Source organism: Dermacentor silvarum, chromosome 1 (assembly GCF_013339745.2).
Source record: "Dermacentor silvarum isolate Dsil-2018 chromosome 1, BIME_Dsil_1.4, whole genome shotgun sequence".
In the NCBI taxonomy this organism is placed as follows: Eukaryota; Metazoa; Arthropoda; class Arachnida; order Ixodida; family Ixodidae; genus Dermacentor; species Dermacentor silvarum.
Genome location: NC_051154.1, coordinates 62,585,068 through 62,599,718, shown reverse-complemented (window position 1 = coordinate 62,599,718; position 14,651 = coordinate 62,585,068). Strand labels below are relative to the sequence as shown.

At 44.3% G+C, this 14,651-nt stretch overlaps 1 protein-coding gene across 1 annotated transcript in view; it reads right to left on the bottom strand.

Annotated features, from left to right (window-relative positions):
- Window positions 1-2,630: 2,630 nt before the first annotated feature.
- The window catches only part of LOC119442736 (mRNA (2'-O-methyladenosine-N(6)-)-methyltransferase), a 122,878-nt gene continuing 110,857 nt past the window's right edge, over window positions 2,631-14,651 (bottom strand). The window contains exon 13 of the mRNA XM_049662796.1: window positions 2,631-4,429. Coding sequence (XP_049518753.1) covers window positions 4,195-4,429 — 235 coding nt within the window. The 3' untranslated portion in view covers window positions 2,631-4,194. The remainder of the gene's footprint in view (window positions 4,430-14,651) is intronic.

The window sequence follows — 14,651 nt, the reverse complement described above, 5'->3', positions numbered from 1 at the left end:
TCTCTCGTAGCTCCCTCACTTTCGACTGTCACCGTGCGCGCCCGCCGCCGTGCAGGCGCCAGCACCCCGAAGTTTCGTTTTCTGCCGTTATCGGGAAGCGGGCGTCTGCCGGCGTGGGCAGTTTCGTTAGCCGGCCTGGGACAGCGCCGCTGCTTCCATCTGCGCCGTAGCCGCAGCGTGCAAGGTCAACACGTGACTAGAAAGTAGAGAAAGCATAAAGGAGAAAGAAGGGTTCACTGCCATTTTGTACGCGTGGCTTCGGTAGCGTGGCGGAGACGTCGGCACGTACGCGCATGTTCCGGCGCAACGCAGAATCGGCGACCTTGCCATTTGAGAGAGAGTGAAATTTCCGCCGCATTTTTTTGTTTGTTTTGTTCGCGCGCGACAATTGAGGGGTCTCTCTTAAGTGCCGGAGCAATGCCGGTCGGAGGCGCCGCCGCGCTTTGGGTCGAATTAACGAGATTCGACTGTAAATTGAATGCAAACGTTCTAGCCGCATTCCTCGACTGTCGCATACGCGTGGCGGCTCGGTGCACATGTTTTGCATATGTGCGGGCCTTGAAAATTGTTGCTTTGGTTATAGTGCGGTACCGCTTATAGTGCGGATATTTGAGACTCCGGCGACTTGCGTTATAAGCGGTCTACACTGTATTATAATTTCTTTCTTGGGAGGGGGGGGGGGGAGGAGGGGTGATTTGGGATGTGGCCCATGCACGAGTAAAAAGACTGTGCAGACACCATCAATAATGATTGTCAATGTAAGCGAATAGCCGATCGCATTTAGATAGTTAGTTATGTAAGGTTTTGTGGCGCAAAAGCAACTAAGGCTATGATGCGCCATGCACAGGTTGAAAATATATAATTTGATAAAAGTGCTTCAAGCAACAAAGATCATTTACTTTAAAATTTGTTTAAGAACCCTGTTTCATCTAAAAAATTAAAAACATCGTCTAGAGATACAAGTGCATTTTCAGCTAGGATCACTGATCGCATTTAGAAAGCTATTCGCTTTATTAAAGGAATGATGTGCTTGAAGACACACATTTGTTCCAGTGAGAATTTAGGTAGTGTTTGTTGTTTCACTGGGCGAAATTCCAAAGTGAACAGAGCCGAACCAGTACATGTGTAGTGGTGCTAGAGCCCTCTCCTGCAGCTGCCACAGAGGGAAAGGGCAGTGGGAGAAGAGGAGGGCTGTCCATCGCGAGCGCTCCACCACAGCATCTAAATCTTCAGATGCCCCATAGCTCTCGCGCGACAGCACGTGCAGGCAGGCCTGGCTATTTGCTTACATGCACAGCTCTGTTATGAAGGTATGTCTTCAATGAAGCAGAGTTCTACCTTCGCATTGTTGCCCATTGCCTATCTTCACAACCTCCAGAATAGCCCTAGATGTTTCTTAAATTTGAGAAAATATAATATTTATCTTACAGTTCAAAATGCCGTATCTAGAACTCGTAAGTTTGTGAGTGCTACCTTTGCACAGAAAGTTTCATTAATCTGATATATTTACTGCTGGTGCTCAGTGAAAAATGCACCCCGCAACTTGGTTGCGCAACAGCATGCGCCCTTTTTATCGGCAGTGAGAGTCCAACAAACACAGGCTACCAACCATTACCAACTGACCATGAAAATGGGCGTAAGAGCCAAAGAAAGCTATTTGCTTTAAAAAATAACTAAATATGTAAGCTTTCAAAAACAGATGTGCTTGTTGCCATATGTGACGACCATGGAGATCCTTTATTTTAGCTTTGATTATTGTCTCATTCATCATTGCTGGCGTTAAGTGCGAGGCTGTAGCAGCGAATTTTGATTCACCACAGAAGCACACTGACCTCGAATGATGTGTTGCATATAAGCTTGCGTGGTGAAAAAAATTTTCACGTGAGACGTAAAACAGAATGGTACAACTGACAACACCACAGTACCTTTCAGGTGGTATAGGTATAACAAAAGCTTTATGCAAAAAACTTGGAGGACGCTTAAGCTTCGCCTTTAAGAGTGGAACGCGATAGCATTCAAAGATCCCTGACTGCTTCTTACGCTTCCCAGTAACTGCAGCTTATGCAACCGTAATGTGTTCCTGGAAACGCTGGCGGCGAACGCTATGCACGATGGCAAGATTTCTGGTTCTTTTTTTTTTTCTTTTCCCCACATGGTGTGCCACGGATGTGAGCGCCATCTGGATGGTCTTGCAAGGAACCGAGCGGGGTGCGCCGCTCCCATTAAGACAGACCTTAAACGGCAGCTGGAAAAGGGGTTTCTGTTTGAGTTTCCGCGTAACAGAATTATGTTTTTTCGTACATTCAAATTACAATAAGACGCTATCATGTTTGTAGGTTGTGTGTAAGTCGTACTTTAAAATTTTGTGATGCATTTTACTTTGAGAAATTCAATTACAGTTAAACCTGCTTATAACGAAACTCCATATAACGAATTCCTGGATATAACAAAGTTTTTCTATTCCCCGCTGTTACTCCATAAGAAGCACATGCATTTGAGACCTCTATGTAATGAAGTGGCAGCGGGAGACCCCCTCAAAATAACTAATTTTTCCTGCCGACAACCTATAGATTTCGCCCCAAATTTTGTCATTTTTGCGCGAGCAGCAACCGGAAGCACCAACCGGGGGGGGGGGCCCTAACGCTATTGCGTTAAAAACCTTTGTGCGTGCGCATGTTCAGGAATGCATGCAGAAGCAGGAGCTGTCTAGAGAAAGTGGTACAGGATATCATGCTACACACAATTGCATAGGTTGAAGGTCAATGGGACAAGCCACGTGGTGCCCGAATGCATATTTTGTGATGCCAATGCTTTAGATCAATGAGCGTACCACTTATAACTATAAAAGCAACAAACAGACCAAAGAGGAGCGCCATATACCACACAGTACGTCTCTGCGTACCATTCAGATAGTGCAGCATGTGCTGCTTGGCAGCAGCTGAAAAGGTATGTGCTTTGAAGGGGATGTGCGGCCTATGCATGAGTAATTTCTGTAATACCTTTGTCAAAAATATTTACATCTAAATTTAAGGGTGCGGCCCTTACACAAAAACATACGGTATTTTAATAATCAAATGAAATGCTGGACTGTGGCCTTATGGCAGTTTTCCCTCAATGCTTCCAACAGGTGGTGTTCGCTGGAGTGAGATAAGCCTTTGCACACAGAGACTTGCTGTAGAGGCACTCTGTTGCTGATGTAAATGAGCATTTAGGCTTAGCATTGCGACAGGTTGTCAATTTTGACATAAATGTATTCACTAGATGTTAAATTTTTATGCACAAAATAAATTTCTTTCATGCCTATGACACTCTGTTTCTGCCTAGGTGCCATCATTGTTGAGAGGAAACCAGCAGGAGCTATGGAGGCACACAATAACATGTCTCCCTGCACCATGTAAAGACAGTGTGCAGGATGCACACTATGCATAACACGCTAAGCAGCCAATGGCTACCAGGTTGTTGAGAATTGGTGCGTACCATTATACACCATGCACAACAAATCACTAACTCTCTCATGATATCAGCAAAGTATTGCAGACTGGTAGAGGTTTAAATTAGTGCTAAAGAAAGACTATTCAGACATCTTTTATCAATATGAACTATTCATGATTCCCTTAGCATTCACTATATCTGGTTTTGGCTATATTGGCCCACTTAGGAGTGCTGCTATATAAAATTTCAATAAACAAAACATAACTTGTAAATGTAAAATCAATCTTTAAAGTATAAAACAAATTACTGGAACAATTAACAATGCATTCACACCAATCCTTGCATGAAGTTTGGCTTTTTTTGTATGTGCTATGATGCTTTACCGTAAGCAAGAAATATTTTTGCCAGTGAATAATGTGGTAAATATTCGCCCAACAAATAATGCTCTCCAAGTTCTCACTTTGCATTAGCTATGTTAGGAATCGACAATAGACAGCAAGTGATGTTGCATATAGCCAAAACAGCGGCATAACAAGATGCTAGCAGAGATGGAAAGTGCTTGGCAAGTTATCTGGACACTGTGGAGCCAGAACAGGAAAGAAAAACTGCATTGTGCTGAGTCCTGCAAATGTAGTAGCTGCAGCTGGGTAACCTTAAATGGCTTAAATTTCAAGTTTTCATCAGCAAATACCTGGCGAAGAGTCTACTGTTGTAATTCTCCTTTGACGAGAGAGAAGTAAAGAAAGCCACGTTTACCAGTGTTTAGAGCAACTTAGGGGCACCAAGAGGTGACTCTTTTGGCGGTGCATCTTTTGAAGGTAATGAGGGCACAGGGACTACCTCCGCAACGACGTCTCGCTCACGGTCCAGGCCTGGTCGGTAGCTTTCGCGTAGGGCATCCAGCCGCTCAGGAGTAGGACCCCACCGGGCATAGCCAGCATCATTTTGCAGAAAGATGATGTGCGTCCCATGTGTTGAGCGAACACTTACTTCATTCCTACAAGAAGAAAAAGCTCCGTTACAAAAAGAGCTGTATTAATCAATAAACATAACTAAACAAAACACCTAGCAAAAAAACACAAGCACGTTAGGCAGGGACTTATGGGACCATCTGCAAAACAAAAGTTCATCCAAACCTCACTATAACAAAATGTTTTTTTAACAAACTAATGAATATCATGTAGTAATTCCCCTTGAAATCACCATAAAAAGCGTGGCGATCTGGAATACTCACAAGAGTACCGACCCCCTAGGGTTTGTGCTTAGCAAGCTGCAGGGCCAGATCAGCCATGATCATGCATAATTCAGTATGCTGCCATGCACACATGCTAGTCTCCAAAGGACGCCAAGCACTGTGCCACAAGCAACACATGGTAGTGACCAAGTTAATGAAGGACAGGTTGATTTGCCTTTGGTAACACCTGACACTGCACAAACGCCTGTAGAAGGAAGCAAAGGCTCCCATTCTAAGGGAAAATACACAGAATGGGTGCTTGTATAAGGTTTTTTAATGTGCACCTATATCAAAGTACATAAATGTTCTTGCAATTTACCTGTATTGAAATGCAGCTACTGCAGCCCGGAACCATAACCTCATTTTTATCAGCAAAACGCCATAGCCACTGAGCCACCATGGCGGGCAAGCCATAATCTGGCAGCGTGTGATATTGCTAGGAACACGCCTGCCTAATGTGGCAAATCAAAACTCCCGTGAGCTCTTGGCTACCTGGTAACACTCCAAACCAGCCGCACTGCAGAGTCTGCAGCCACAGGTACTTTTACACTCTACGCTCTACCCCTGCTGGTTCATCACCACACGTGCAATACCCAGAGTTGGAAGTGGCACTTAGGTCTTTTGGAGCAGCTTTCGGAGCAGGAAAAATTGCAGTTCCAATCAGAAATATATGCTTTTGGAGTCATATTATTAGCTGTTTAGAGCACAGAAGCAATGCTTTGGAACAGTAACTTACTGCTCTGGTGAAAAGCGGAGAGAGAGAGAGAGAGAAAGAGGTGAAGGAAAGACAGGGAGGTTAACCGGAGATTATCTCTGGTTGGCTACCCTGTACCGGGGGAGGGGTAAAGGAATTCGACAGGAGAGAGAGAGAGAAAAATAAGTATAAAAAAAGGGGAAAAAAAAGCAAAAAAAAGGAAAAGAAAATCATACACACACACACACAAAACGGAACTGTTTCTGTGGGCACTGTCGCGCAGTCTGCAAAGGCGTTCTAGTGTTGCATAGTGTCCACGTCCCATCCAACGTCACACAGTGTAGAGTCACAATTTGTCACCGAGTCCGGTGTATTTTAAGTAACGCAGCAGTGCCTTTAGGGTGGCTCGCACTGTTGTTCGTGTAGGCCAGTTTCCAAGGATGTTGATTTGTGTTATTGGGCGTTTGTCCAGTTGATCTATCGTGGCTGAGAGAGCTGCTCTCTGCGAGTTGAAATGAGGACACTCACAAAGAAGGTGTGCGATCGTTTCGTTGCACCGGAAGAGCGTTCTAATCACAGTCGGTCAGATAGGCCGGTGGCTCACAAGAAGCGCAGAAGTGCCTGCACGGCCTTTTTCTGTGATGTTAAGTCCAGTCTGTGGTGGAAAATTTTTTCTTCCGACAGAGGCCGGTCATCCAATTGGTTGAACGCGTTGGTAAGAGAATGTCTCTGCGCACTGTACTGCGGGCAGTCGCACAAAATATGTACAATCGATTCTTCATTGCCGCAGTGGTCACAGGCTGCGCTGTTGGCCATTCCTATGCGGAATGCATAGGCGCTGGTAAACGCAACGCCCAACCATAATCGGCACAAAAGGGTCGCGTCTCCTCGGCAAAGCCTTGATGGTACTCGAAGGCTTAGGGTTGGGTCCAGAGAGTATAAGTGAGCATGCTTGAAGTGCGATTCATTCCATTGTGACCTTGTGCGTTGCCGAGCAAGCACCCGGAGCTTCCGTGCAGCGTCAGTCCTAGAAAGTGGCCTGGGCCGTTGGTGATCTTCTTTATGAGTTGTGTGGGCAGCTTGATCGGCACGTTCATTGGCGATAATTCTGCAGTGACTTGGAAGCCACTGAAAAGTTATTTCTTGCCCTATCTCAGTCAGATTGTGTATTGCCTCGGCAATCTCAGACTGGCTGCTCGTGTGGACCGCAGCGGTGATAGAAGAGACTGCAGAGCCGTCTGTCGCAGAAAATTGTCCATTTGTGTGTCACCTGATCACTAATAAAGTGGAGCGCGGCACAAAGCGCTGCGAGCTCTGCTGCCGTCGATGTTGTGACGTGAGACGTCTTGAATTTAATAGTTGTGCCCATCATTGGTATCACAACTGCCGCGGTACACAACTGCCTTGTACAACAGAAGTAAGGCGAGTTGTTTAAGGGCTGGTAATGACAGCTCTGCTTTTTTCTGGATGCCCGATCAGGTTGATATTTGGCTGAGTAAGGCACCACGGAGGAATCGAAGGTCTTGCAGCAGGAGTGAAACAAGTTGGTAATGATTCAGCATGCGTGGCTATTGTTTGGCAGAAAGAGGTAAGTGATCTGTCCGCTGGCAGAGATGCCAGGTCGTGGTGGGGAGTCCGGGCAAGATGTCGTACATGTGTTCTCAATGCTTCAACCTCAATGTGAGCCTTGGCGAGGTGGTTTCCAGAAATAGCTATAGTCGCCACTGTTGGTGAAAAACGGAAGCTCCACATGCAGTTAATGAAAAAAGACGCTGTATAATTTAATACTTCATGAAAAATTTAGTTCATTATGTATTATTTTAAGATACAAGTTTTTTTTTTAAGCTTGCTGTTCCATTTTTTATTACTAAATGAGAAAATGAAGATAAACAGATTTAATCCGAATTCACAGTTAATTCTGCATTTCAGTAAAGCATTTATTCCTCCCACGCTGTCCTTGGCTTCATTATCTGTTTAATCTGCTAAACATTTAATCTATTAAACTGTTTCAACACTCAAACTCATGTTCTTAAAGGGGGACGTGGCAATTGAAGTGGTCAAATTGGTCAAAATTTTCTACATCCGATTTTTTTTCTTTTTTTGTGATCCTCGGACCTTCATTTACCTTGTGGTGAAATATTATAACAATATATGCGATAGAAATCGAGAATACAGCTCTTTCCTAGAGTGCTGTCATCAAAAATTGCGAAAAAATCTGGCTTTGAGCTTCCTTTTCTCAGCTTTCATTTTTTGTGCAGTTGCTTTCAGTCATCCCAGTGGCATTTCACAAATGAAGTCAAAATCATTCTGTCTTTTGCACTTAGATCTTGAAACATTGATGAGTGCAACAAAGCTGTCCATTTTTATCTGCACCTCATAAAAAAATGTTTTTATTTTTGCAAAGGTCGTTAGTAAGACAATATGCATAGGAAAGTTCAAAAAACAATTTGGTGCTCATTTTGGCACTTAACCGTTTCCCTACCATGGGGAAAATAGGTGTTTTTATACATTATGGCAGATGTTTTTTTCTGAAGGAACTACTGCATTCAATATTTAATGTACTACATAAACAGAAAGCAAAATGAATGCACTTTTCACGCATAAAAGTTTTAACAAGATGTATGTCATAAAAAAGATATAAATTGTTAAAATCAAGATTGTGCGATAAAATTTAACAAAGTTTGTAAACACACGCTTGTATCTACTAAGAAAAAAATGTTACGAAAATTGAGATATACAAAATCTATTGCCGTTAATTAGGCACTATCTCCGAAAAAATATAAATTTTTAATTGAACAGGTATTCCCTTACAAACATTTAACTGCAAGCACTACAGTTGGGCGTGCCCGGCTGCGGCCAACGATGTTCCGGGCTGGTTTGCGTCGTCGTCGCTTTCAGACTCAAAGTCCGATGAAAAGTCAGCGTCCTCTGACTCGCTGCTATTTGATGTATCGATAAGATCAGCCGCAGAGGCAGCGGATTCACGATATTTGCGATCTCCCGAAGCACGCGCCCCGTTTCCGGAGCCGGACATTTTTGCGTTCTGCTTTGACGATCACGAAACTTCAGAGTGCGCTTAAAAATCACCGCTTGGCGGGAAAAAAATGCACTTTCTAGAAAACAAAAATATAGTTTCTCCTCTTTCACATCCGATGGCACAGTGTGTCCAGGAGCGGCGCGAAAGGTCTCGAAAGCGGCATTTCAAACCATCGATAGTGGGCGGCTATTTTTTCGTTCTCCTTTGACGATCGCGAAACTTCGCAGCACGTAATCACCGCTTCGCGGGGAAAAAGCCAACTGCTTAGAAAACTAAAATATAGTTCTCCTCCTTCATGTCCGATAGCGCAAGTATGTTGGTGAGCAATGCGGAAGGTCTCGAAAGCAGCATTTCAAACCATCGATAGAGGGCTAACCATGCCCAATGCGCAGTACGGAAAGAGTTAAAAAATAAACCAATAGCTTCATTGCACAGAATGAGCCTTTGTGAACATGCTGATGTCAAAATCTTGGTGAACTTTTGTATAATTAATTAATTTGGGGATCACCATTAGAGGCTATCAAGTGTTCTAACACTGAAACTATAATAGACAGCACAAAACCGATTTAAGTTATGATATTAGCATAACAAATCACACCTGCATGCCAAATTTCATCAACTTATCCCCATAAATAATTTTTAAAAATTTCATTGCCGCGTCCCCCCTTAAGTTCATACAACTATCCACAACTGCTTAATAGCATGGTGCGAGTACTGTATCCTCGCAAATAAAAATGCGCCAGGATAACCTCATGGGCTCAAAGTGCATGCTAGTCACAGCATATGGTTTGCTAGGCTGTTCCCTTCACAGTGACACGTCTGCCCCGCTGCGCTGACGCATTTCCTGGTCTTAATAGGTAATAATAATATCTTGTAATTTTACCGCTCACACTATATTATTAAAAAATTGGGGGGCTGTATTATATCTACACTATTTATTACTACAAATGAAAGTACTAGCTGAGAGAGTTGGTAGCTAATCAGAAGCACGACTAAGCAGCGCAAATCGAGATGGAACAAACTATTTTTGTTGTCCTCTCAGGCATAGATGGAATAGCATTCGTGTTGTGTAGCTCGTGCATACGTGTCTACTTCTTCATCCCATTTTCGCAATATTTTTGTTTTTGTGTTTGGGCAGCCTAGTAATAATAAAATGTGTCATATGCATTCTCAAAACCACTAAGCGAGCTCGAAAAAGGCGCGACGAGCAGCTGTTCCCTCACAATTGTGCATCACCATAATTACATAAAATAATTATTTCTAAACTACACACACCCGATATAAAACACTAATCAAAAACGCGTAGATACCACTGATCGATCAGGAAGCAACCACAAATATCTAACACTTGTAGTACCAAGGAATCATGTGTCAGGGAAGTGCACACAGTGACAAAGAGGCGTCAATAAATGAAAAGGAAAAAAAAAAAGTGCGTTTCAGCCAACCAGCTAAAGTATTGGTCATAATGCAATATGTACATCACTGATCGAATTTTGTACCTGCTCTAATTATTCGATCTCCCCCATGGAACGTCTCCCGACAGTTGAACTTGCTTACTGGAGGGAATGGTGTAGGCAAAAAGCTCCAAACAAAGTTGTGTGTGTTGTGCATTTCGCGATCACATGCGACGCACATCTTGCTGCATGACGAGCAAACGCGAAGTGCCACTAAGACCACGACCATTGCGTAATTTTTAGGGGTGTGTGAATCAAGTATCAAATCGAATCAAGAAGACGAAAAGCCGAATATCAAATCGGATATGAGAAAATTTTTCACAAAATTTAATGCTTATAAATTTTGGGCAAGAAAATACAGTGCTGCACATGCTCGAGAGCCTCCTAGCATTACATAACAAGAATGTTGCAAGCTACCAGTAAGTTAGGTACATAGAAATCAAAGTATACAGTATGGTCAACTCTGATTAAAGGGAACACCAAATTAGTATGCCAGAACTGATTACAGCTCAGTTCTAGTATATCAAAGCCTTAAAAATATTTTTTTTTTTTCAATATCAACAGAATTTCTGTTGAATAGAATAAAGAGCTTTTTGTTTCCCCTGAAACTATTGAATTAGCGACGTTTTGTTGTACTGAATACCAATGTGGTTCTCAGTATAACAGTGGACCTGTGTTTTGCAACAATCTTTTATTTATTGCATAGAAAGCTTTTCTTTCCAGTTTTTCTCCAAGATGCAGAAGGGCTAAACCAACTTTATGGCGGTTGGGTTATCGTAAGGCCAATCTGCGTGACAGACCATGCACCACGTGACTTGATCACTACCCCACACATAGTCGGCACCAATGGTAAACAGCAGGCGCCAACCCCGCTGTTTCATCAGGTTCGGCGTGATTTGCCATCTGTCAAAGAATCTCAAATCTGGAGTCATGGCAAGTTCGCGTGACACTCACAGCCTGCTTGCACCCTGCTCCAACACTTGCAGCAATCAGTCAGCTTTTATCAGCGTTTCGTATACAAGCCTATGATTTCATGCAATGTTCATTGCAGGATGCCAGTGCATTAACATGAAATTGCATATTTGTTGTTGTTTAGAAGCATCTGCTCACATCCAGTGATGAGTGCTGTACAAAATTAGAAGTTTACAGAGGGCTTCTGTGAACATGGGCAAAGCCAAAAGCTCACTAGGAGAACTTGTGCAGCAGATCATTGTGGCCACAGTCAAATGGTACAGCATGTACTGCAAGTAGGAAGAATAAATTTTCTTTTGCATCATTTCTTTTTATGCATTAGCATCAAGCAATGCTGGCCACGTGGGCAGACAATGGTTATTATAAAGTCGTGTTTATAACGAAGTAATTTTGTATCCTCCTTCAACTTCGTTTTAGTGAGGCATTACTGTAAGCACAGGGTCTACACACCACAACAGGAAGTTAATTGCAGTGCACCAGAAAAGTTACTGTTATATAGCCTTCTTCGCAACAAGCCCAACATAGCTGGCTGGCTCATACGTACCTCTGTCAAGTCAGTGCAATACAGCAGCACATGCGGCTGCAACAAAAGAGCTGGACTCCCAAGGCCTTGCATTAGTATCTTTCATAGCTCTTGTGAGCAAGGGATGAAGTCATGTAACACAACCTCTTTCATTCATTATGTGGTGTGCTCTATACAAGATGCCCCAGCTAACTTTAGCGAAAATTTGTAATTCTAAAAACATCTAATTCAGCAGCTTCTAACTTTCTTTTTTTTTCTAATTTTTTTTTCTGCGTCCTAAAGAAAGCCCAGCAAAATTTAGAAAAAAAAAGGATGTGACAAGCCAGCTCATCTATTGCAATTGAAGTGCACTCAAACGTGTCTCGTATGAACGAACGGTGCATTTAGCCTTGTGTGCTGCTTGGTCTGCTCATCGCTATCGTGAACTGCCGCGAGGGCGAGCATATCACTGGCATAAATATCACAGCGAATGTCTGCGTTGCTGCCAGCCTAAATGCGCTGTTCGTTCAGACAAGGTAAGTCATATTTTGCGGGCTTTCTTTAGGACACTGAAAAAATTACTAACGAAAACTAACACAATCGATTAACTGCAGTACAGATGCTTCTCGATGTGCCGGTCTGTTTTACTGGTTTTAGGATGAAGCGTGAAGGTCTTGGCAACTTGTATGGGAGATCAGGGTGTTACTATTCAGCCTATGGCAATATTTTAGCCCCCAAAACAACATTTTATTATTTTCCAATTAGTCAAAATTTATATTAACAGATCAAGGGCAGTTGAACTGCGACTGTTCTCTGTGTAGTTCAGCGCGCTTTCAAGGATCAAGTAGAGGCAAGCGCTGGCTTCACCTCTGTTGATAAGAATCTGTGACGGCTGCCACTCCAGAATGTCTTTTCATAACCTCCTTATCAATGATGTGTCCTAGAATGCTCTACAACTTTCTCATGGGAAATTTTGTTAAAGCTAGTACAGTATAGACCACTTAAAACGTAACCGCTTATAGTGCAGGACCGGATATAGTGCGGTCTTTTCAGACTCCCGTTAATTTTCCCATAGCACTCCATGTATACACGTATCGCTTATAGTGCAGTTGCGGGAAACGAAATACCGGTTACAGTGCGGCTGCCTGGGAGTACGGAAGTCAGCGGAGACGGCGAACGCACCCCTCAAACGGGCGCCCCAAGGAATGCTCGAGGAAGAAAGAGAGACGAAGTGGAGGAGAAGGGCACGTGGTGCGAACGAACAGCCAGTGAGGCTGCAACCAGAATCTTGAGTGCGAGTCGTAAAATATCACGGCGCGCATAGCGAGCGAGGGCGACGAAACTGCCAAGGCTGGCCAACGCTCGCTTGACGATAACGGCAGTAAATGAAACTTCAGGAAGCGGGCGGCGCCCGCACAGCATGGCGAAGGGCGCACGCGGAGACCGTGGAATGCGAGGGAGGAGGGCGGCCGGGAAGCGGATTTCGCCTCGGCAACTCCGCTGCTTCGCTGGCTCTCCTCGCCCTCCCTCCTCGCTCACTTTCGACTGTCACCATGCGCGCCCGCCGCCGCTCCAGCCAGCCTGGCGCCAGCTCCCCGAAGTTTCGTTTTCTGCTGTTATCGGGAAGCGGGCGTTTGCCGGCATGGGCAGTTTCGTTGGCCGGCCTGGGATAGCCACAGAACACCATACAAAATGGGACAGCGCCGCTGCTTCCCTCTGCGCCGTAGCCGCAGCGTGCAAGGTCAACACGTGACTAGAAAGTAGAGGAAGAGCATAAAGGAGAAAGAAGGGTTCACCGCCATTTTCTACGCGTGGCTACGGTAGCGTGGCTGAGACGTCGGCACGGTCACGCATGTTCCGGCGCAACACAGAATCGGCGACCTTACCATTTAAAAGAGGGTGAAATTTCCGCCGTATTTTTTTTTCTTTTATTTCTATTTTTTTTTTTTCGCGCGCGACATTTACTCTATGGCGGTGCCGGAGCAATGCCGGTCGGAGAGGCGCCTAGGGTTGGTAATATCGATGAATGATTAATCGATTAAAAGTATCCCGCAATACGATTAATCTTCATCGATGTCCACCTTTCGTTTAATCGACTTAATCGATTAGGCCTGTTCGATTAATCGTTTTCTAGAGTTCGACAGGAGTGGCACGAGAATTTTGTAATCGTACCGGAATGGCGGCCCACGAGCAGTGTATGTGCAGCTGGGGTAGAGCGACTGTCGACTGCCTTTCCGAGTCCGGAGTGATGCCAAGCTGAGCGCTCCCTGTCTTCCCCCCCCCCTCCCCTCCCCCACTGCACACGCCACCACGCCGCTTGGGGCCGGAGGCTTGAAATGCCCTCGCAATGCAAGGCACACGATAGAAACCCATTCGTTGATCGTAGTGCCACTTCCAGTCCACTAAAATTGTTTGACATCATGCGCGCCGGCTCAGACCATGTATTTGACATAGCGATGGAGTTCTATATTCTCGCGTGCTGGTTGTGTTCCATTCAAAGTAGGTGTCGGTTTCACCCAAACATGCCAGCCAATTTACATTCCTTTGCTCTCTAGAAAAGATTATGTGGTTTAAAATCCTAAACCACTGACTTTCTTTTCCACCGTGTACATTGCAATTTCTTGCACATTTCAGTTGAACTTCACGTTACACTCTTGCCATTTTTCTTAATTCTTATTTAACTGTACTCTACTGGGATTCACTAGTGCAATGTACCTTAATAAAGCGAAGCTTTGTATGTGTATAGTCGGATACAACTGAAGTCTGCAGTGAAGCCCCGCCAGCCGCTGTTCCTCCACGAGGCTGCAAATAGTTCGTATTTGAAAGTTTTCCTGTTACCTAAATAAGGCGGTAACCACAAAAAATAAAATTATAAACCCGTAATTTTATGTTTTCACTCAACTATTGTAGTAGAAAGTACAAGTACAACAATTACAGTCGTATCAAGTATGACGCCATTTTGAAAACGTCGCATGACGACGATTTTGTTTGCTTCTGTGATTGGCTGGCGGAGTAACACAACCCCGCGCGGTCCATCTGCCTTTTTTGCAAACTACTGTTTTTAAAGTTGTATCCTACTATAGGCGAAATCGTATATGGCTAGGCGAAATCGCCTGTGTACACAAAACTATCATCACCAGCATTGGCTCGAGCGTCGTCGTCTTCTTCCGCAGCTGGCTCGTTGGCGCCCCTCGGGTTGCGCTTGTGCTCGGCACGCGCTCGTGCCACTGCTCCCGCATTCGTCGTCGTTGTCTGCTTTCATAGCTGGCTGCGTAGCCACTAATCATTCCAGCGCAGAATTCCACTTCTCTTCTGTCGTCGTAATG